General features: G+C 45.2%; 2 protein-coding genes across 4 annotated transcripts in view; one reads left to right on the top strand and one right to left on the bottom strand.

The window, feature by feature from the left end:
• AKT1 (AKT serine/threonine kinase 1) overlaps window positions 1-22439 on the top strand; it is a 445992-nt gene that overhangs the window by 185683 nt on the left and 237870 nt on the right. The window lies entirely within an intron of this gene.
• On the bottom strand, window positions 15603-21639 carry LOC146798901 (uncharacterized). The gene is made up of 4 exons (XM_085627522.1): window positions 19441-21639; window positions 19235-19341; window positions 16206-16646; window positions 15603-15821 (listed from the first exon to the last, which is right to left on the bottom strand). Exons 1-4 carry the CDS (start codon window positions 19538-19540, stop codon window positions 15603-15605), a joined length of 867 nt encoding a protein of 288 aa, XP_085483648.1. The 5' UTR covers window positions 19541-21639.

Below are 22439 nucleotides of genomic sequence, written 5' to 3'. Positions count from 1 at the left end.
CAGAGTTTTTCCTGGATCCTAAGAGAATTTTGAAAAGTTGCTGGAACAAGCTTTCTGAGAGAGGTGCTCTTTAAATCGTGTGTGGGCATGGAATCTCATGTTGTGCAGGATGCGATCTTTTACAGATGTAATTATTTGTGAAGATTCAAATTTGGTGATATAGAGCATTTGCTATCCTTTCTTAAAAACCGGGCATCTCTGAAGTCACAGTCCTTCTGATAATGTGTCTTTAGTAAACTAACAGGCATTTTTATTCTTTTATACATTACTCAGCAATGTGCCAGAGGTATATTATTCCCCAACTAAAGGAGATCCAATTTCGAAGCTGAAGGCCTACACTGTTCTACCTCATATTGCTCTCAAAGCCTTTGCTTTCCTTCTCAATTTTTTGATACATCGTTGAAATATAGGAAGAATTCCCCTGATGTAAGGCTTTCAGTCCTTCGGAAGCAAGTTCCAGTGAACAGGTAACCAACCTATCTCTACAATTAATTTAACATTAACCCTTTTAAGGTGATCCTGTTGTAATGTTTTACTGTGTGACTGAGGGGGATAAGATTTGAACTGATATCTAAAAGGGTGTTTATCTGAAAAATTGAATTTTTGAAAGTATTTTTTGCTTGAAATTGTAAATGGAGCTATCTACCCTGCAGTTTTAAATGGTGTGTGATGCTTTGGGTTTTTATGTTTTTTGTATTGCACTACCATGAATGGAACCTGCACTATCGAGAAATCCATAAATGGTTCTCTTTGTCACTTGATACTTGATGAACCCTACGACCTATAAAAGGCTCCCTGTCATTGCCTCGTGAGAGCGAGACTGGCTCCAGTACCATGAAGATTATCTTGCTCAAGTATGATTATTCTCACACACTATGCTCTGAAAATCTTCAATTTTCATTTACTTTTGTCAAGCACTGAATTGATAATGACAGACCAAACGGGAAAATCGTGAAGTCTCATATATATACCGCCTATGTAAACTGGTGAGATCTGTTGATTGTTACTGTCAGCTAAGCATCTTTCTGAACCATTCTCAACATCCATTCTCCTACTTAGAGGATGTCATTCCCTCCATCTTGAAATGCCTTTATACAATGTGGAATTAGTTGAAACAGTTTGCATTTATTTTCCGGCCCTCAAGGATGCTGCTGCACACATTGAATAACACCACTGGATTCCATCTCTACCACTTTGGTCGTGATCAAGGACTGCTCTTTTTGAGAGGAATTAATGTGTTTGGTTTTACAGGCTACTCCAGTGTTTCGTTAAACTCTTTCCTATATTTGTGATTTATCTGCAAAATCCACATATCCAATGTGAGCCACTGCTATTTGCAGCTACAAAATCCTGCCAGCCCCACTTGTTTGACAGAGCATCAAGTGAGTTTGATGACATGTATAATTCTTGCTCCATTTAAGCTACCCCAGGTAAAATGAGTTCCTGACAATCTTCCACTAATCTGGTAATGTGTGTCAAATCTTTGTTGATTTGCTAGATTCCTCCCTTCCAGTTAGTCTGGAATCTTTGGAATCCTTGGGTTAACTCATGGCTCTACAAGCTTTCCCTACCACATCTGATGCAGGCAAAAACTACAGCTGGCATCTGCACTTGGCCGAGAACTGTGAAGGGATTGACAGATTTGCCTAACACCTTCACAAATAGTTCGCCAACAACCAACATTGGGCATCTGTGTCTAGATCAGATTTGTCAAGGTCTCCCAATTTTTCAGCAATTTGAATCAGAAGCTACCAATTGTGTCTTAAATGCTATCGATCCGTTTGCATTGTCAAGCAAACAATCCGCTCTCTGCACCCAGCCCAATATAATTTCGAAGCTTCCCTGTATTCCCACGTCTTTGGTGTCTTTTGCTATTTTCAAAATTTATGTAAGCGGGCTTGTCCGGTCCAGCCCCTTGTTCTGGTTAAAGGGCATGGTGCATCCACATTGAACCTTAAGGTCATTTGTATTCGTTTTTCAGATGAGCCCAGGTCAAGTTGAGAAACTGTTTTTTACACATGTCATGAATTGGGTCTGGCTTGTCATTAGTCCCTACCTCTTCGCTGGAAATCCAAGTTATCTCTTCCTTCCAGATTAGGAGAAAGCAAGCCACCTTACAGACTGCATTTTGATGAAGAAAAGAACAAAATAATCGAAAAATATTTATTAAAACCGAAACCCCATTTAGAAGAAACACGTTTAAGATTTAGAGTTTTGTCAAAATAATTGAGAAAATAAAGAACAGCTAAAAGAAGATATAATTTATTTTAACAACTATACTAGGTTAAACAAAAGAAAAACATAACAATTCTTAGAATTCTAAAGAAAGGAATGTTTGCTCTTTTTTTTTTTTTAAATGTTAGGGGTAATAAGACCTAAAAAAGTGTTGATGATGGTGATAATCTTTAACAAGAAGATGATAAAAAAAATAGTCCTGAAAGAAGAGGAGTGGAAACATAGAATTCAGGAGACAAGTGTTGAAGGAGAATAAAAGAATGTATGAAAGATAGCACCTACATAAAAATGCAGATAATAGACACAGTGGATAGGGGAAATGACCTAATAAGAGAAGTAAAACTAATGACATCATTCTCAATGAAAAAGAAACGAGGGTGAGGGATGAATGAGAAGATGGATTCAATGTGCAACAATAATTCAGTTAAAATCCGGAAGGGGGGTCGGAGGATAATCTTTGAGATGCAATAAAAAAAAAAAGTGATCCTTCACTCAGAAACAGGACTTGGAAATGGAACGGGGTGCAAGTAAATAAGATCCATGCGATCCTTCCAGGAATATTAACAGAGGGGAACCCATTTACGACATTCACACCTCAAAAAAAGCTTTCTAAAAGGCAACATAAAAAAGGCAACATAAAGGCATTCTATAATTGATATATACCATATGTTAAATATGCTATTTATAGTGACCATTTTTATTAAAGTTTAGGTGAAAGGGCTTCTCACAAACTGTATTTCTATGAATTCGTTTTTCACAAGATCACGTGCAGCCATTGCGGAGTTGTGGAAATGGTTGCCAAATGGATTTATTTCTACAATGCATAACAAACAAAATATAGGTATTTGCTTTAAATCCTGAATGGACACAGACAAACTTTAATCAAGCGTGTGTGTGGTCTGTTCTTCTTCTGAGTGTACCTAATGGCATTATCGGCCACTCTAGTCTCCATGACCAGCCATTTTAAGAAATATTTGGAAGGTCACCTTTGGTATAGTGGCCCAAAAAACATGCAATCTAATCACTTATGCAGGATTTCATGTTTTAATGAGCTATCTATAGGCCTCTTACCTATTTAGCACTCGCCTACTTCTCTATCTGTTTGGTTTTGACAGAGCTATTCTATCTAATACTTTTAACAATATACTTCGAGTGAGCTTTTGGTCAACCCACGTAAAACCATTAGCGTCTTCATCTTCAGCCTACATGTGATTGACTTACCTCTCATATCTGTTTCTGTCCTTCCACCTACTTTGGATTCCATGCCTCTCCTTCTGTTCCTGCGTAATACTACTTTCTCTCCCCTCTCTGACACACGCTATTATTTTTTGTGTTCCCCCTACCCTGCTAGTCTGGTGCTTTCTAACCCTCCTCTCTGGCTGCTTTTAAAAAAATAAATTGCAAAGGGGCCCAACAGCTACATACTGCTATCTTTCTGTTCACGTGAATTTATGTCCTTGGTATCCCACACCTACATTGTTAGTAATGTAACATTTAGTACAGTCAATTAATAATAACAAAGGTTTTTGTTATAGTTTATCACAAAGCTACTCCAAAAAAGGCTGCCATACATATGTATGTTTGCGCATGGACTACCACCATCTTAGAATGGTTGTTATGATAAAGTATAACAAAAGAACATGATAATAGTCTGTGTATTTTCACATGCATGTGTATGCAAAAGTGGCCATCTTTCATGGTTTTGTGCCTAAACAATGGAAAGTACAATCAAGCATTGGTAAATCCAAGTATACTTGAATTCAAAAGCCAGTTTATTTGGAGGAATGCCCACAACGTCCTGCAACCAGCCAGACAGGATCCCAGTTAAGAAAGGCCTCAACTGAAGTTGGTATCCCCACAGACCGCTTGTAGGGCACCCGAGACACATTTATATGCACACACATTTAAATGACAATAAAACTACCCACGCGTCTGTCGCCAGCACGGGAACATGAACCACGCGACAGACGCATAGCATATATGCTTGTTACATAAAGTCACAGCCAAATAGAAAATTAAAAACTAACATGCCCCAGAGCATGATTTTTCCACCAGAATGCGTCCTGCGCTCTTTTCTTCCTGCTTTGCACCCGCACTTGTCTCATGTGTACTGCATTAGGCTCCAGAGTCCGGGCTCAGCAACGCAGAGATCAGGACCTCAAAGTACAGTAAAAGACTGAAGTGTGCCTCTGTGGCCCTCTCAGTCTGCCAGCACACTGCGGCCATGTGGTCAGTGGCATCAGAAGGTGAAAGAGGGCTGCAGTTTCAGGGTCTCTACGCATTCAGGTGACGGCCGAAGCAACCCCGCAGGGCAGTCAGATTTTCACTTCTCTTTGCTATGGTGCCAGACTCCCAGTTCCCCTGGTGAAGACTGGGATGTAGAGAAGGTTCAGTAGAGTAGCTCAGTCAAAGTCAAAGTTCTTTGACTGGACCATCGAAGTCCACCGTTTCTTCTAAGAGACCATGGCGCATATACAGGCCCTCTGGATTTATGATGTTCTGCAGCCGTGGCTTTTTTCCCATGACTATGGATTTTCCACATAATGCATCATCTGCATAATCTGCAGATTTATACAAACAAAATTCTAGCTTAAACGGATCTAACAGTACTAAAAATGTGATGACATGTTTGTGCGCAGTGTAAGGCCATTGGCAAAGGTTAACTGGATATCTTTAATTTGCTTATTTCTGTATGTGGTTGTTAAATGGGTACTAATGAGGTGACTTATTTGCCCAGACAGTACTAGCTTGTGGAAACATTTCAAAATAATGAAGTAAAGCTATCAAAAGATAAGCACTGGAAAAGCCAATAGCTCTGATGTCGTCTGCCAGCCTTTCACCAAATCTTGTTTTGTCATGTCTTGTAAAACATTATTATTTGAAAACTTACCTGGAGTTTGTCAAACATGTTTTTGTCTCAAAAAAAGCACACATTACCATAGTACTCCTGGACACTGAAGAGAACTACTTTGTGTGTGGTTGTGTTCCTTGTGAAAGGACAGCATACCTAACTCCTAGTGAAATCAGCCAATGAATGAAGTGAGGTGACGTGTTATCCCTTGATGCATTCTCGAGTGGATAGTAGAAAAATGTGAGTGACACAACCACAGGCAAATGGATGAAGTTTAGTTGAAAACACCTATAAGTAACTATGTTGGATGTTTTTGTGTGCGTTTGTTTTGTAAACCGTGTGGCTGCCCGAAGGCTTCCCCGCGCTGGTGAGACTGTGCTGAGAGTAGGGCCACTGGTGCATTAACGGGGAAACAGCCATGTCTTAAGTTTCTTCCTGAAGGAAAGTTCATTTTCCAGTGCTCTGAGACTGGGTGGAAGATCGGTCCACAACTTCGGTACTACGTGTCCAAACAATCTTCCTCCTCATCTTATCCTTTTTACACTGGTTGTAGTGAGGAAATGTAGATGCAAGGATCTCAGGTGTCTAGTTGGAGCATAAATGGTTACCAACTCTCTGAGCTTTACTGGGCCCTAGTTATTTATGGCCATATGAGCAAAACAGAGGGATTTAAACTTAATCCTTGCCTCAATTGGGAACCAGTGCAGCTGTTTGAAGGGTTCTCTTGTGGGGACGTACCTAGGAACCTTTAGAAAGAGCCTTGCGGTCGCATTTTGCACAGTCTGAAGTCACTTTATTACGTATTTGGGTGCGCCCACATAAAGGGAGTTGCCATAATCCAGACTGGAAACTATGAGGGGTTGAATGACCTTTTTTCTTAGATACTCTGGGATCAGTACCAGTATCTTCCTGAGCATCCGGAGTAAAGAGAAAAAGATGCCAGACTATTTATTTGCTTGGTGGTCCATTGCTAGCAAATTGTCCAACCAGATTCCCACATTTTTTATCACCGGTTTGGGAACAGGGGTGGGGGGGGGGTGTGTCATGTCAACAGAGCAAACTGATCAGAGGTCTGTGTATGGCCTGGTTTCCAAGGATCATTAATTCAGTCTTATCACCGTTCAGCTTTAAGCGGCAGCTTGACATCCAGCAGCACAGTTTATCCAAACATGGTGCCGAATGTTTATTTCCTGGATTAGGGCCTTCTGTGAGAGAAACAACCAGCTGGGTGTCATCCGCATAGGAGACCGCTAACAGGTTAAAGTCCTGCACTAAGGTGGCAAGCTGGTGCACATATATATTGAACAACGTGGGGCTGCGAGACGATCCCTGAGGGACACCGCAAATCGTTGGAAAGCTGTCAGAGGCAGTCTTTGTCTATGACTTGGTAGGATCTGTTTTCCAGATACGAGGTGAGCCAATCTAATGCTTTGCCCTGAATTCCCACCTCGCCAAGTCTATCTCTTAGGTACTTGTGATCTGCCGTGTCGAATGCCGCACTTAAATCCAGTAGTAGGATGGCAGCTGAGCCTCTGTTATCCAGTATAGATTTGAGACTCTCTGTGACCACCAGAAGTGCTGCTTCCGTGCTATGGTGGGTACGGAAGCCCATCTGGGTGAATGAAGAATGTTTTTTTCCAGAAATGTTAATGTCGATTGACATGTTTCTCTAGTACTTTTCCTAGAAAAGGTAGTAATGAGACAGGTCGTAAGTTGACAAGGATTTCTGGATCTAGCTGAGGTTTTTTCAATAGTGGCCTAATTACTGCATGCTTCCATTGCTTAGGGACCAAGCCCGCCTCTCCGCCTCTAGTAAGAGATTAAGAAGCTCTATAAGTGACGGTAATATGACCTGTGCCACTTTGGATAAGGTATGTGGGGGAGCAGGATCTAATGGAGATCCGGATTTGGTTGCCTTTATAAGATTATGGATTGTCTCTTTGTCAAGCATAGGGATAATTCGCTAGAATTGGAGGCGGTGGCAGATCCCTGCCCTTAGTTACCTCCCCTAGTGCAGGTTTGGGATTGATTGATTTGGAATTGATCATAAATATCGGTCACTTTTTTGTGGAAGAAGGATGCTATATTGTTGCATCTTTCTTTTGTGGCTTGGGTAACGGTGTTATTATCAAGTGGAGTGGATAGGGTTTTAAGCACTCTAAATAGTTCTTTTGGGGAGTTCAAAGCCTGAGTAATTTTTTCCTCAACAAATCTGGCCTGCGCTTTCTTTATTTTGTTGTGATCGGATCTGATTGAAACTTTATATTTTTTTTGAGTGCCGGGTCAAATTCCTTTCTCCAGTTTCTTTCTAATTTCTTCCAATGTTTTATTATTGCAAAGAGGTCGTCATTATACCAAGGGGCTTGTTTTATATGTGTTTTAGGTCTGGAGCTAGTTTTGGAAATGCATGCATCTAGTGACTGGGTGATCCAGTGTTCCCATTGCTGATAATCCTCTTCTAGATTACCTACCAACTTAGGAGTTGTACTCTTCAGGACAGTTTCCCAAGTCCTAGGATCTAGCTTCGATTATATTCTTATGGCTGTCAACTGGGTCCTTCCCTTGATCTGTTGGGCAGGTATGGGAAGTTTAAAGAGAATAAGAAAATGATCGGACCAGGGGACTTTGATTTTTTTAGAAAGAGTAACCAGAGGGTCATTGGAAAAAATGAGGTTCAAAGTATGCCCTTTCTCATGTGTGGGGGTTTATACGAGTTGGGTTAGTTGTTATGCCTCAAGATATGCTTTTAGCTTTTTGACGGAGGGGTTGTCCTGTGTGTCGAAGTACAGGTTAAAGTCGCCCAAAATAGTCATTTGAGTTTTTTGTAGAACTAGGCTGGCCAGTATGTCTGGGATTGCCTCCAAGTATTTGGAGCTAGTACCCGGAGGTCTGTAGATAAGTACACCTGAGAACGTATGGGTGGGGGAGAGTATGATCTGGAACTGAAGGCTTTCACATTCTAGAAGGGAGAGAGATGAAGTAACACATCTAAAATCAGTTTTTAGAATGATGGCAATTCCACCCCCAACTTTTCCGACCCGATCTAACCTCTGGATCTGGGAGCCCCCCGGGAGGGCTAGGTGGATATCAGGATCTTAGCTGTCGTTAAGCCACGTTTCTATGACAAATTAAACGTCCAGCGGATCCTCTTCCAGCAGGGTTCCAATGTCAATGGCATGCCTGGACAGTAAACGAGCATTGATCATTCCCAGATTCCATGTTGCTACTTGTAGCTCCTGAGTAGTGAGATGAGAGTCCTTATTCCAATACAGTTCAAAGCTGCATTGACTGCAGACTTGTTGCTATTAGTTTGAAGTTCATTATTTTAACCCATACGTTTTAGTAAAGTCAAAAGATCTGGCCTAACACGGACCTAAAAAAACAGTTGTGCCGTTGGCTGCTAGCCTCTTGTCATTGAGAAAGAAAGAAAGAAAGAAGGAAGGAAAGGAAAGGAAAAATAAAGAAGAAAGGAAAAATAAAGAAAGGAGGCAAGAAAGAAGAAAAGATGGAAGGCAAGAAAGAATTAAATAAGGGTAAGAACGAAGGAAAAAGGATAAAACACAGACAAAGAAGGAAGGAAATGAGGAAAAAAGATAAAAAGCAAGAAGGAATGAAAGCAGTAAAAAGAGAGAAAAAAGAGCAAGAAAGGAGAGTGGGAAGAAAGAAGGAAAAGAAGAATGAAGTAGGAATGAAAACAAGAAAAAAAGTCATGAAATAATGAATTAAAGCAAAAAAGAAGGCATGAGAAACCAGAAGGAAGAAGGAATTAAAGGAAAAGGGAAGCAAGAGAGAAGAAATAAAAGGAAAGCACAAATGAAGCAAAGAAGACCTGAAAGAATGAAAATTGAATGAAAGGAAATAGGAATGAAAGGAAAGGCAATAAAGTGTTACAAGTTCTGCCAATTAAACACAATAGGGTTATTTTCATCTTGGGAAAAGTTTATTAACGAACCATTGGTGAAACCGAGTCCAGAATAGATGTGTTCTGAAGAATTATCTGCTTATAATTTCACATGTATAATATTGAAGCTTCCGATGACTTAATACAGACCAGTTTCCAATGGACAGTGTGCTATTGCTGTGAAATACCATCAGTCAAACAGTAAACAACGGACATTCCAGAAGGAATTTACAACCGTATTGACAGGAGACAGTAACTGATAACATGTTCATTGTGGTCTGTGCTCTCATCTGGTAAAGTATCTTGCTGTCATATCAGACTCTAAACACAAAGGCAACATCAAAGTAATACATTTAAAAAAAACATTGACACAGAAGGGAACTAGCTTGTGTGCGGATGTGCCCCTTGTGAAAGCAAAATGCAGTCATTCATACTGAAGCGATCCTGTGCCTGAACTGGGCTCACACCCTGCCCCATGCTGTATGCTTTAGTGGGCGGACACAAAATGGGAATGACACACCAACAAACCACAGAATGAAGAAAGCTGGCTGAAAGCCCCTTTAAAGAAGTATATTGTACATCTATATATTTTTAATTGCCTTTTCTTGACGCAAAATTTTGTCAACCCTGCCGCATAATTTTGTGCTCCTCCGCCGCATAATTCCAGTTGCCCTGGCCATATGCCAACAAACCTGTTGCAGGGCTCTTTTTTTTCTTTAGTTAAAGATATCTTACAGCCACTAATGACTCTGCACTTTGACCTGCAGTTACAACATACCACTCTGGCTGGCATCGGAGTTCCTGTTTACCTGGCTCTTCTTATCCATCAGATCCGACCCTGGCGCAAGCGTTATTATAATGAAGAGAGTTAAACAAATATTTATTAGGTCTGCTGGTCATATCTGTTTCAGCAGGAGTTCCTCTACATATCCGCAAAAAAGGAAGTGCGTTTACCAGAAAAGCAATCGGAGGAAACAACACTGACTAAGAGGAAGATGATGGTATTGGTCTGGTTCACAAGTCTAGATGTTGTTCACACGAGCTGCTAAATTTGGTGCGAACACGGGCAGCAGCACTTGCTTATGTTCATGGTAAATTATTTTAACACTAGGCACCATATATATTTTACTTTGCCATTTATTTATATTGGCTTAAATGCCAGGCTAAATCAAGGTTAAAGTGCCCCATAGAACGACATAGCGAATTGTAAAATCCAAAAGAAAATTAATAAAAAAAATGCAATTCAACATTACCACTAAAACGGACTACCAAACGCCATGGATGCTTTCGACGTGAATTTCAAATAATTAAAAATAGAACTGAGACGAAGATTTGACTGAGCACCACAGTACGGAGCTGCACAATTTGGCAAAATGGTCATTTAATGGGAATCCATTGGCAAGTCTTTCAAACCACCAGGACTAGACGTCTGCACTGACTGCCTTAGTGGGCCCAAAGCTTTGAGCTGAATCCACTCTAGAGTGTCCCAACATTTAAGTGGTAATTGTCCTTTATTTGGGGATGTATTCGTATTTGTTTAAAGTGGGTGATCGGCCTGTTGGTCTGTCACAAGATTTTTTTCAGTGTATTTCACTTTTTTTTTTAATAAATGTATGACCCTTACGATGATCACGGCGAACATCACTTTGAATTTTTTGGGCTTGCACATATACTTGCAAACATATGTCTGATATGTTTTACCTAAATGTAGTGCTCACAACCCTATTTTGCAGGGAAAATATCTTGTAAAAGTTGGAGGTAATTATTTTAATGGCTTAACAGAAGTATACAGTCAGTCAATCACTTTATTATACAGATTATGTTGTGGTTTTTACAGGGGTTTAAGTGGGGCGGGTCCCTCATCGTCTGAGACCCAGTAGTAATTAAAAACAGACATTGACACCTGTCCCTATCTGGCCCTATATTCTCGTCCTTAACTCTACTGGCAAATACCACTGATCGAGTTATGAACAATTCATGTAAAAACATTAAGGTCATCCATATCAGTGGTTTAGTCCCGGTTTATATTTCACATGTTTTACTTAATCTTGCACCAAAAGACCGGCCCTTTGGAACTGTAGTAATCGCAGAATTTAGCATTAGTTTTAAGCCACGCCCTTAATTAAAAGTGCTACGCCCCTCTTGGAGACCCCTCACTTTTTGCATTCCACTTCAATCCCTGTGTATTAAGTGTCTTACTTATTAACAGCGTGGTAGATTTAATTTTAGGACGCAACATAACTTGTGGCTTGAAAGGGGTGCTTAATTTGATCACGTGGCTGCAGGTGGGGCTCACTTGCACTATTTTGTGGGGACTGCCACTTATTTTTTCTCATCAGACTTTGTCCCAGAGCAAGATAGAGAAAAATACAAAAGGAGGACCAAGCGGAAACCTGGCTAAACTGTGTCAAAGTGAGAAAGCAGCAATGAAAAAGATCCTACAAATAAAGGGGCAGGGAGTGTATGTCCGTGGAAGAAAGAAGCCCGAGGTGGAAAAAAGACTAAGCAGCCATGGGCGTCAGCAATCCTGACATTCGTCAGCACTGGCTGTGGGCTTCTATTGAAAATGTTGGGCACCAGCACATATTTAACAAATGAATCCCTGCTTGAATGTGTATTTTGTAGGATAGGGCTGGTCTCTGTCTAAAGTGGCACAGTGGGTGAAAAATCATGAACAGGAATGTGGCCCTCAGTGATTGCCAGTGGTTGAGACTTTTGCAAGCATTCCACCACTTATATATGTTTTCCTCAGTGCGCCACCTTTAGCGTAACAGGTATGCCCAGACCTGGGCCCCTTCCGTATTGTACAAAAGAACTCCAGCAGGACCTCACTGATGAAGCTTCAGTAGACCGAAACCACGTATGAGGTTGCTTTATTTTAGAAGTGCTAAGTCTAGTCTAGAAGTGCAGGCTGGACTATTCCAACTGAAATAAGCAAGACTAAAATGTATTTGATACGGAGGAAGTAGCATAGCAAGATGTGCAAAGCATACATTGGAGTATTTGATTTTTGATTCCAACAAATCCTATGGGCTTTGGGTGTGTATTTGGCAGTGGCAGCCAGCACAAGTAAAAGCGGTGGGGTGGGGAGGAGTCAGCAGACGACAGGATAGGTAAAATTAGGTGAGCGCAAGGTAAGTGGCTTAGTTTATTTAATTTTATGTATCCCATCGTCTGTCGACTCCCCTACCCCGCCCCACGGCTCTTACCTGTGCCAGCCGCCACTGGTATTTGGTAGTTCTGTCAGTTGGGCCTGCCAGAGCAAAAGTTTGGCTCATTCTGAGGTTGCTGATTTTGTTTGCTTAATGTTTTCGAGCATTGCAAACTGTCTGGTTTGTATCTATTTAATTTTTGTAGTCTGCATGTGGGCTTGCTCGATCTGATAGTTAGGCCTGACACCGCATGAGCTTTAACTCCAGCGGATTATAGTATACTTGTGATTATAATTTTCTAATTCAGTGATGATCGTGGCTGGCAATGTGCATGACCAGCAATAAATTTGTGACCAGTAATATGTGTGAGCATTTGACAAAGCTGTTAAAATGCCTGTATGCTCACACAACACGGCTCACACAACACATTCGCCAAGTCCTTGCCTTCCATTTTTCACAAAGAATACCACATGGTCTGTCAACATTCATGGACATAGGGCACAGTCACATGCAAATTTCTCCTTGATTTTTGACAAACTCAAAAATGGCTGAATTGAATTTCACCAAACCAGCGTAAGGATGGAGCAAAGCAATTTGTGAAGAACTGAAAACAGCGTAACTAAAGTGCACCAAATTTTGCAACACATTGAAAACTGCATATAGGTATTCCCATGTTAGTTGGAAAAGTCACTGTAAATGGGGCCGCCCCTATTAGCTTTTGTCTCCCCTGACCACTGTGGTCCAAATTTGGCGTGCTGAAAGGATGATGTTAGAAGGCCATTTAATCCTTCCCCCCACAAAGGTTGATGCACGTTGGTGAAGGTGAGTCAAAGTTATAAAGAGTGCAAAACTAAGGTTTCCTACTCGGTTAACTACAGAGGCATGCCTGTGCATCTATAACATCTATTATTTGTACAAGTCACCTGTGCTGCATTTCCAAACAAACACCTGTAAGTCATACAGCCCACAGCACAATGATGCAAGAGATAATCCATGTGGCTACACACAGATGAGCGAGCCAACATGTGCTCCTGCTGCTTACTTTGATAGGCTGTCGAGTAATGGATTACTGAAGTGAGAGGCCACTCTAATATGCAACTGCAGCAACTACAGGTTTACATTGTATAGGGGTGCTATATTGGAGTCATAGTGCCATGCTTTGCTGCACAGTTGCACTCTGTTAGTGTGTTTCCTGCACACCATTGTGCCATAAGCCTCCCCAGGTATGGCAAACTCATCAGCCACTCAGTAAATGTGTGCTTGGGAGCCAGAGACCCTACGCAAGAGTGTGGGCTGTCCCTGACTGTATCTACACTTGAGACTAGCATTCCATAGGATATTTCATTAGTGCACAACTACAATCAAGGTCTGTCTTCAGGTACTGGCATTAAATGACCGCCTACTGGTCCTGGAGAGAAGAATGAGGTACAACAGGTGGTTAAGGTCCAGAGTGAACAAAGGTAGGTTGGTTATCTCACACACCTCAGAAGTGGGGTTTATTTCACCACATTGCTCACCGTGTGCCCAAACACCTATTCTGGGAATACAAAGAGTCCTGATCTCAAAGCCTTGAACGGTGAAGTCTCCGACTGCATCCCTCCATTGGAGTGCACAGGGGCTTCCTGAGGGTCTTTTGTGCTCTCCATGCTTCTTCTGAATGCGTGCCCAGGGAGGCGTGAAGGCACAAAATGTAGATTTCTTCATTAGTGGCCTCCACCTTCTGTATCTCTTGGGGTTTCTTAGCTGCACGTGTATTTTCCAATGGGAATAGGCGCCTTGGTTAGAGAGGAGGGGGGTCTCCTTCATCTCCATGAGGAATACCAACATGCAAATCATAGAATGCATGAGGGCTTCAATAATTCCTGCACATGCAGTATTCCAGAAGGAGGTACAATGAGGATACAGCATATGCATTGCAAAGTGCAGGATGAGTGCCGTGGTGCAACTTTTAAATGATACAGAGGTAAGTGGCATGCAGCATGTGTGAGGGCTCTGGAATTGATGTAGCAAATGGCATTGTACGTCCAGCCATGTGAGTGGTTAGGTGACTGCCTCGCGGTGACTTGATTGCACAAGGAGTCCAGTGAAATGGATTGCACTTGCACAATACTGAAATCACACCGTGTGATACGTAGTCTACAGTTCACATAACATTCTTCCATTAACAAGTTTGTGTTTGTTTGTTTGTTTTCTCTCTCTCTCTCTCTCTCTCTCTCTCTCTCTCTCTCTCTCTCTCTCTCTCTCTCTCTCTCTCTCTCTCTCTCTCTCTCTCTCTCTCTCTCTCTCTCTCTCTCTCTCTCTCTCTCTCTCTCTCTCTCTCTCTCTCTCTCTCTCAACCGTCCCGGCACTGTGGTATGTGGAGAGCTCAGCCTGCATATCCAGCAAACAGTTTCTCACCAGTCACTTATGTATTCGCATGGTGATTTATTTTTCTTAATTGGTGATTTTGATTTATAATGAAATGATTAATTGTTACATTTTCTCTAGTAATGGGCTCTATAATCAATAAATTTGATTATAGAGCAATATGATTTTGCGTTTCCATTATTTAGATATGTTGGGCCTCCAACACAAATGTTTCCTGTTTTTTGGTCGTACTTCACAATTGCTTATTCACAGAATTGGGATTATGGCCATTGTATTCTATCACAAAGAGAGATGGTGGTACAACCATTGTAAATCCTCTAGAGATTATTAGAATACACACAAAGATACAATGGTGATGGGAATAATATCCAACTTGGGCCCCAGCCTAGACCCTCAGATTTGCCAATACGCCACTCACATTGGATTAGGAAGCCTCATTGGCAACCTCACCCCACACAGGTGAGGTGGTACTACCAGGGCAGACTCAACCTCAGTGAGAAGGTGTTCTTTATAAGAAATTAAATGCATAAAAGGCGGTATCCAGAGGAGTGTAAAAATACCTTAAAGTAAACCTTAAGGATTCATATGTACCTCAAGTATGAATAAAAGAGGAGCGTGGAATGGTTTTAGGGTACAGTGATCCATTCATCCAGTCTAAGCCAACATGTTTCGGCCCTTCATTCTGCCCCAAATTAGTCAGTGGCATTCCTCAGGGCTCAGAATTCTTGCTGCTATGGCTATCAACTGCAGACATACTTGTGTAAAGGAATTTCCTACCTCCACAATTGAGCAATCCAAGACACCTAGGGGAAACATACATGTATGTGTGTATGTTTTGCATACAAACGATTAAGTTATTCATGCACTGTGTATTCACAACAGTACAACATCACAAAGGTGGCACATTTTAGCCCGCAAATTAATCCTATTTTTAAGGCATATCACAGGTGTGATGAATTTTCCATAGATGTAACTAAGTGTAGGACTAGGAGGGAAAAGGTGGGTGGCACATAAGAGGGGCGTAGTGTGACTGTTGGAGCATGGTGGACCTACAAAAAAAAAATTGTGGGTACTCACAAATATTCCTAATAGTTTTTCATGCCAATAGTAAGCTGTCACGCTTCACAGAGGACAAAGCCGGGGTGTATGTTATGCAGGCTTTTATTGGCAGTGTACAAGGGGAAAACAATAGGGTAGCTGTCCTCCTTGGGCAAGGGTTGGCTCGTCGTCGCGGTCTCTTTGCTGCAGGGCCTGTGGGTTTCTCGGTCTCTGTTCGGGTCCTCTTCTCACGGCTAGTCCCTCTGGACGTCCCCCTCTGTAAACCGAAAAGGAGAGGCGATTAGCGTCCCTGCGTCAGTGCGGTTTTATCTCTCTACTCTTGTCAATTTCCCCTCCCTGGGATTGTTCTTTCCCCGGGTTACCCTGCGGAATTGGCGTAACTCGTTCTCTCTGTATCGACCCACCCGATTCACGTCCCTGGGCCCTTTCATCAGGGAACTCCCATTGGAGACGAGTGAGGTCTTCCCTACGCTCTGCGGCACTTATTCTGTTTGATAATCTGTTCCCACACACACGAGAATTCAAGACCCCTCTAGTGGCTGTCCCAGCTGCCTCCACCCGGTCCCCTTATAATCCTGAAAAGTCAGACTCCGTCTGCCACCACCCAAACAGTGAACGCCCCGTCTTCCCCGCTACTCGCCTGAAACCGGAGTCCGATGATGGGGGTCACGGTTGCCTCGTCCGGAGCGCCTTCCTCAGGGTCCGTCTCGGCCCTTGCTTCCGCCTCGTCGTCGTCTCCTCGAGCCTCCGCCCGGCTGGCTTCCTTCGTGGTCTTCGCAGTTTCCTGGTGTTCGTTTTCTCTTTTCCCTCGATCTCCCTGGAACTCCTCGTCCTCCTCGCGTCTCTCTCCCGATGTCTCTGCTTCCGGGTTTACGTATCCCTTTTTGGCTCCGCCCCTCTTCCGTCTCGAGAGTCGGCACCAGTCGCCTCGTTGGAGTGCCCCCGGGCACTCTTGCTGGTCTTCCCCGGTTGGCCCGTCACAGTACCTCTCCACCCGGCATGGCCGATCGGGCCATGAGGAGCCCGGGCAACGCGAGAGGTAGTCCACATTAGCCTGCTGAGCACCTGGGCGATGGGCCACCTGAAAGGAAAAAGGTTGCAGGGCTAAGAACCATCGAAGAACACGGGGGTTGGTGTCTTTGTGTTTCGCCAGCCAGACCAGAGGGGCATGATCAGTTAGTAGGGTGAACTGACGGCCTAAGAGGTAGTATTGCAGGGCCTGGATCGCCCACCGGATTGCCAAGCACTCCTTCTCTACTGTGGAGTAGTGTACCTCTCGGGGCAGGAGTTTGCGGCTAAGGTATCCAACAGGGTGAGAGTCGCCGGATGTCGCCACCTGTGAGAGGACCGCCCCCAAACCCCTATCCGAAGCATCTGTTTGAAGCGTAAAGGGGCGCGTAAAGTCAGGACAAGTCAAAAGGGGGTTGTTGCACAATCGGGACTTAAGGGTATCGAAGCTATGGGCTTGCTCCAGGGTCCAAGTCCGGATCGTGTTCGGATGCGATTTCTTTAACATATCCGTGAGCGGGGTGGCCTCTTCTGAAAACCGGGGTATGAAGCGTCGGTAGTAACCCACGAGACCCAGGAACGCCCTAAGACCCCTTTTTGTGGTAGGTTTCTCCAATGCTTGTATAGCGTCCACTTTATCCACCTGTGGTTTGATATGGCCGTCTTGTATATGGTAGCCCAAGAACTTAATGTTGTCAGTCGCCAGCATGCACTTGTCTGGGTTGGCAGTGAGTCCGGCTTCTCGGAGACTGAGGAGGACTGCCCTGAGATGTAATAAGTGACTCTCTCAGGATGTACTAAAGACGACTGTCATCTAAATAGGCCGCCGCATACTCATGGTGGGGTTTTAACACAACGTCCATAAGGCGTTGAAAGGTGGCTGGAGCCCCGTGTAACCCAAACGGAAGGACCCTAAATTGATATAAGCCCGAGGGGGTGGCAAAGGCCGTCTTTTCTTGTGCGTTTGGTGTTAGTGCTATTTGCCAATACCCTTTCGTTAGGTCAAGTGTTGTCATGTAGCGGGCCGTTCCTAACCTGTCAAGCATTTCATCGACACGGGGCATGGGGTAGGAATCGAAGCGTGACACGGCGTTCAGGCGTCTATAGTCCACACAGAAGCTCACCGTGCCGTTCGGCTTTGGTACCAGGACAATGGGTGAGCACCAGGGACTACAAGACGGTTGGATGATGCCAGAGGAGAGCGTGTCGTTTACCTCGTTTTCCACTACCTGTCGTCTGGCTTCTGGGATCCTATAGGGTCTCTGTCTGACTGGCCTAGCCCCGTCGGTTAGGATGTCATGCTGCACAAGGGACGTTTTTACGGGGTTAGTGGAGAACACGTCCTGATACTCGCTAAGGAGGACTAGGAGGGCGTCATTCTGTTCAGGGTTCAGTTGGGGCACTTTGGGTATGGTCTCAGGGATTGTAACGTTACCCACTGAGGGAAAGGAAATATCCAGGGGTTTGCTGTCCGTGATGAATAGGGCTGTGGGAGGGTTGTGTGAAGTGCCTGAGCCGTCTACCCATACTTTTAGCAGGTTGACGTGATATATCTGTCCCTTTGTGCCGGTGTGGGGCACGGCTATCCTGTAGGTGACCGGGGTGACTTGCGCGAGGACCACATAGGGCCCTTGCCAGCGGGCTAGGAGCTTGTTGTCGGAGGAGGGGAGAAGGAGTAGCACCTTATCACCCACTGTGAAGTGTCTGAGGGTGGTGTGTCGGTCGTACGTCTTTTTTTGTTTTTGCTGGGCTGCATCGAGATTGTCCCTAACCTGGTCCCAGAGGGTCGATAATCGGGTCTTCAATTGAGTGGTGTACTCGAGGAGAGGTTTTCCCTCATCCTCTTCGTCTTCCCACCTCTCGGCTGCCATGTCTAGCAACGTCCTGGGCTTTCTACCGAACACCAGTTCGAAGGGGCTAAACCCGGTAGATGACTGTGTGTGGGTTCGTATGGCAAAAAGGGTTAAGGGTAACTGTCGGTCCCAATCCCTCCCGGTCTCGGACACTGTTTTTTTCAGAATAAGTTTCACCGTTTGGTTGTACCTCTCGACGAGGCCGTCCGTTTGGGGGTGATAGACAGAGGTACGGATTTGACGTACCCCTAGTAAGGAACATATCTGGGCCATCAGACGTGACATGAATGGTGTCCCCTGATCGGTGAGGAGTTCTTTGGGAAACCCAACCCTGCTAAAGATCGTGATCATCGCTTGGGCTACACTGCTTGTGGTCCTACTCATGAGGGGGGAAGGCTTCGGGGTAGTGAGTCTCATAATCCACCAAGACGAGAATATACCGGTAGCCCCGAGAAGAGGTGAGTAAGGGCCCCACTAAGTCCATACCTACTCGGGAAAAGGGCACCTCTATAATAGGAAGGGGTTGTAAGGGCGCTGTAAGGACATGCGGGGGATTGGTCACCTGACAGGTGGGACAGGCTGCACAAAACCTCCGGACGTCGGAGAAGACCCCAGGCCAGTAGAATCGCCGTAAGAGATACTCCTCTGTTTTCTCCCGCCCGTAATGACCCCCTCCTGCCTGGTTATGGGCCAAATGGAGCACTTGAGCACGAAACGACAAAGGAACCAGGAGCTGTCTTACTGTCTCTCCAGCCTTAGTCAGTTTTCTATACAATAACCCTCGCAGAATCACAAAACAAGGGCCTACCTGGCTCTCCTCGTCGACCGAAGCTCGGGCCCAAGCGTGTCCCAAAGCAGAGTCCTCTCTTTGTGCTGCCCTAAAGCTGGGTGGTGGTGTAGGTGTCTCGTCTGTTCCTAAGGAGGAGGAAGAGGGCGTGTTAGACAGGCCGTTCAATACCTTAAGTATCCCCTGTTTTCTTTTCTCGCTACGAGTTTCCTTTGCCTTATACACACCCGGTTTTATCTCTGCGTTGTATAAGGGAGCGTCCCGCAGCCAGCCCCGAGTGTCTTTTTCCTTAATGGCCATAGAGAGCAGGGTGGGGGAATCTGTCATAGTCCGTTCCTATAATCATTTCCTCCACCATTCGGGGAATACCCCCTACTCTAATCCGGTCTGCTTGTTCGCCGCTACCAAGAGTCACCACAGCAACGGTGTAGCTCTTTTGGTCCCCGTGGACACAGGTTATGGACACGCTCTCCCCTTCTTGCCACTGGCGGGCTTGCACCCGTTCCTGGGAAATAACCGAGTGTCTACACCCGGAGTCGATTAGGACCTTGGTGGTTACGTCATTCACTGTAAGGGTTAGGTGGTATACTTCCTTGCCTTCTCCTGCCCAGAGTATCCTTCCCCTCGTATACCCTACTTCCATGGGTTCAGTACTGACAGGCTTATGAGGGCAGTTACGGGATATGTGCCCCCACTCGGCACAATGGAAACATTGGGGTCCTTGGGTTCCCTCTTTAGTCGGTGGACGGGGTAAAAACCGGGCATCAAGAAGCGGGCGAGGGACAGGAGTCGGGGATGTTGGTGCGGCGGCCCTCCAGCGATGGATGATGGCTGTGGGAAGTCGGGCGTGAAAGGCCTGGCTTCCGGGTTCCGCTGATGCGCACATGCAAGTTCTATGGCGTAGGGCACCGTGAGGTTCGGGTGTTGACGGACCCACACCCGGGTGGGCATCGGGAGTTCCTCCACGAATTGTTCGAGTAGGATCTTATCGATCACCTCTTCCATGCTAGAGGAATGGGGTTGAAGCCACCGGGTCCCAAGGTCTTGAATACGGTAATAGAAAGCCCGGGGGTTGTCCTGGGTTTGCCACTTCTCCCTCCGGAACCCGGCACGGTATTGTTCCTGGTCGCATCCGAGTCTCTCTAGGATTGTTTTCTTTATGGTCTCATAGGGTGTAGTTCCTCCTGGGTTTGCCGCTTGATAGGCTGTCTGCAGCTCGCCGGACAGCAAGGGAGCGATATATTGGCCCCACCGTTCCGTAGGCCACTGGGCTGTGCTTGCCACTCGCTCAAAATTTGTGAAAAAAGAAATCCGGGTTCTCTCCTGCCCGGTATTTCTGTAAAACGGAACACAGCACGTTGGGGTGTACTTTTGTGCTTGCGATTATCTCGGTCAGTTTCTGAATGGCCGTATCCTGAACTGCTTGGTTTTGTACCATGAGTCCGGCCTGAGCCTGAAGTGCTTCCTGTAGGTGCTGTCTGTCGCGCTTTGCCTCCGTGGACTGCGCTTCCATTACCAACTGCAGGTGGCGCTGTCCTTCTGCCAACTGTGACAACATTTCGTCCAGTCCGATGGGTTGCGACATCGCGTTCGGGTGCGGCAATCCCACTTCTGACACCACTGTCGCGCTTCACAGAGGACAAAGCCGGGGTGTATGTTATGCAGGCTTTTATTGGCAGTGTACAAGGGGAAAACGATAGGGTAGCTGTCCTCCTTGGGCAAGGGTTGGCTCGTCGTCGCGGTCTCTTTGCTGCAGGGCCTGTGGGTTTTTCGGTCTCTGTTCGGGTCCTCTTCTCGCGGCTAGTCCCTCTGGACGTCCCCCTCGGTAAACAGAAAAGGAGAGGCGATTAGCGTCCCTGCGTCAGTGCGGTTTTATCTCTACTCTTGTCAATTCCCCCTCCCTGGGATTGTTCTTTCCTCGGGTTACCCTGCGGAATTGGCGTATCTCGTTCTCTCGGTATCGACCCACCCGATTCACGTCCCTGGGCCCTTTCATCAGGGAACTCTCATTGGAGACGAGTGAGGTCTTCCCTACGCTCTGCGGCACTTATTCTGTTTGATAATCTGTTCCCACACACACACGAGGATTCAAGACCCCTCTACTGGCCGTCCCGGCTGCCTCCAACCGGTCCCCTTATAATCCTGAAAAGCCAGACTCCGTCTGCCACCACCCAAACAGTGAACGCCCCGTCTTCCCCGCTACTCGCCTGAAACCGGAGCCCGATGACTGGGTACCGGTTGCCTCGTCCGGAGCGCCTTCCTCGGGGTCCGTCTCGGCCCTTGCTTCCGCCTCGTCGTCGTCTCCTCGAGCCTCCGCCCGGCTGGCTTCCTTCGTGGTCTTCGCAGTTTCCTGGTGTTTGTTTTCTCTTTTTCCTCGATCTCCCTGGAACTCCTCGTCCTCCTCACGTCTCTCTCCCGATGTCTCTGCTTCCGGATTTACGTATCCCTTTTGGCTCCGCCCCTCTTCCGTCTCGAGAGTCGGCACCAGTCGCCTCGTTGGAGTGCCCCCGGGGCACTCTTGCTGGTCTTCCCCGGTTGGCCCGTCACATAAGCGTAAATGTAATCTTATTTTTTCTTTTTAAAGAAAGGGTTGTAGGAGGTGCAAAAATTATTTCGATATCTAAGTATGGGGGGAAACGAAATGCCAATTTTCATATTAGAAGAGGTGCAGAGTGGCATATCCGCACATGTTTCTTTGGAAATGCCACACTGCATGGGTCCACATTTTACCAGATGAGGAATTCCACCTGTTCTTCTTACCCATTGAGATTCCACATCCGGTTAAACTACATTCGGTAATACCACTTGCTTTTCTGGTCGTATAGCCAGCCCCTTGCTAAAAGCAGGAGGTATTGTATGTGGCCGGAAAAGGGCCTGGAAGTTGGCCCGGTAAGCACCAGGTCTGTCATGTTTTTCCCTGTTCAAAGCCCAAAACTCCTAATCCCCCAGAAAGGGTGCGGTTATCCCGGGTCTGGTGTTGCCATCCCATTTCAACCTTTCAACTGGTAAGGATGAGACTCTTAGACATGGGCCTTTCATCACAGTGCGGACGATTGTATAAATGTTTTGCACTTGTGTACATTTCCAAGAAAACCGCTCCTATTTTTGGGAATCTCAAGTTAAGTAAAAAATAAATGCAAATGTTCAGCGTAAACGTGATGCAAAAATGTGTCACTTTTTGGGCCAATTTAGAGTTGTCCATAGAGATTTATGTTATAGGTTCTTC

The sequence above is a fragment of the Triturus cristatus genome, chromosome 9 (assembly GCF_964204655.1).
Source record: "Triturus cristatus chromosome 9, aTriCri1.1, whole genome shotgun sequence".
Classification (NCBI taxonomy): Eukaryota; Metazoa; Chordata; class Amphibia; order Caudata; family Salamandridae; genus Triturus; species Triturus cristatus.
This window is presented reverse-complemented; position numbering and strand designations above follow the sequence as displayed.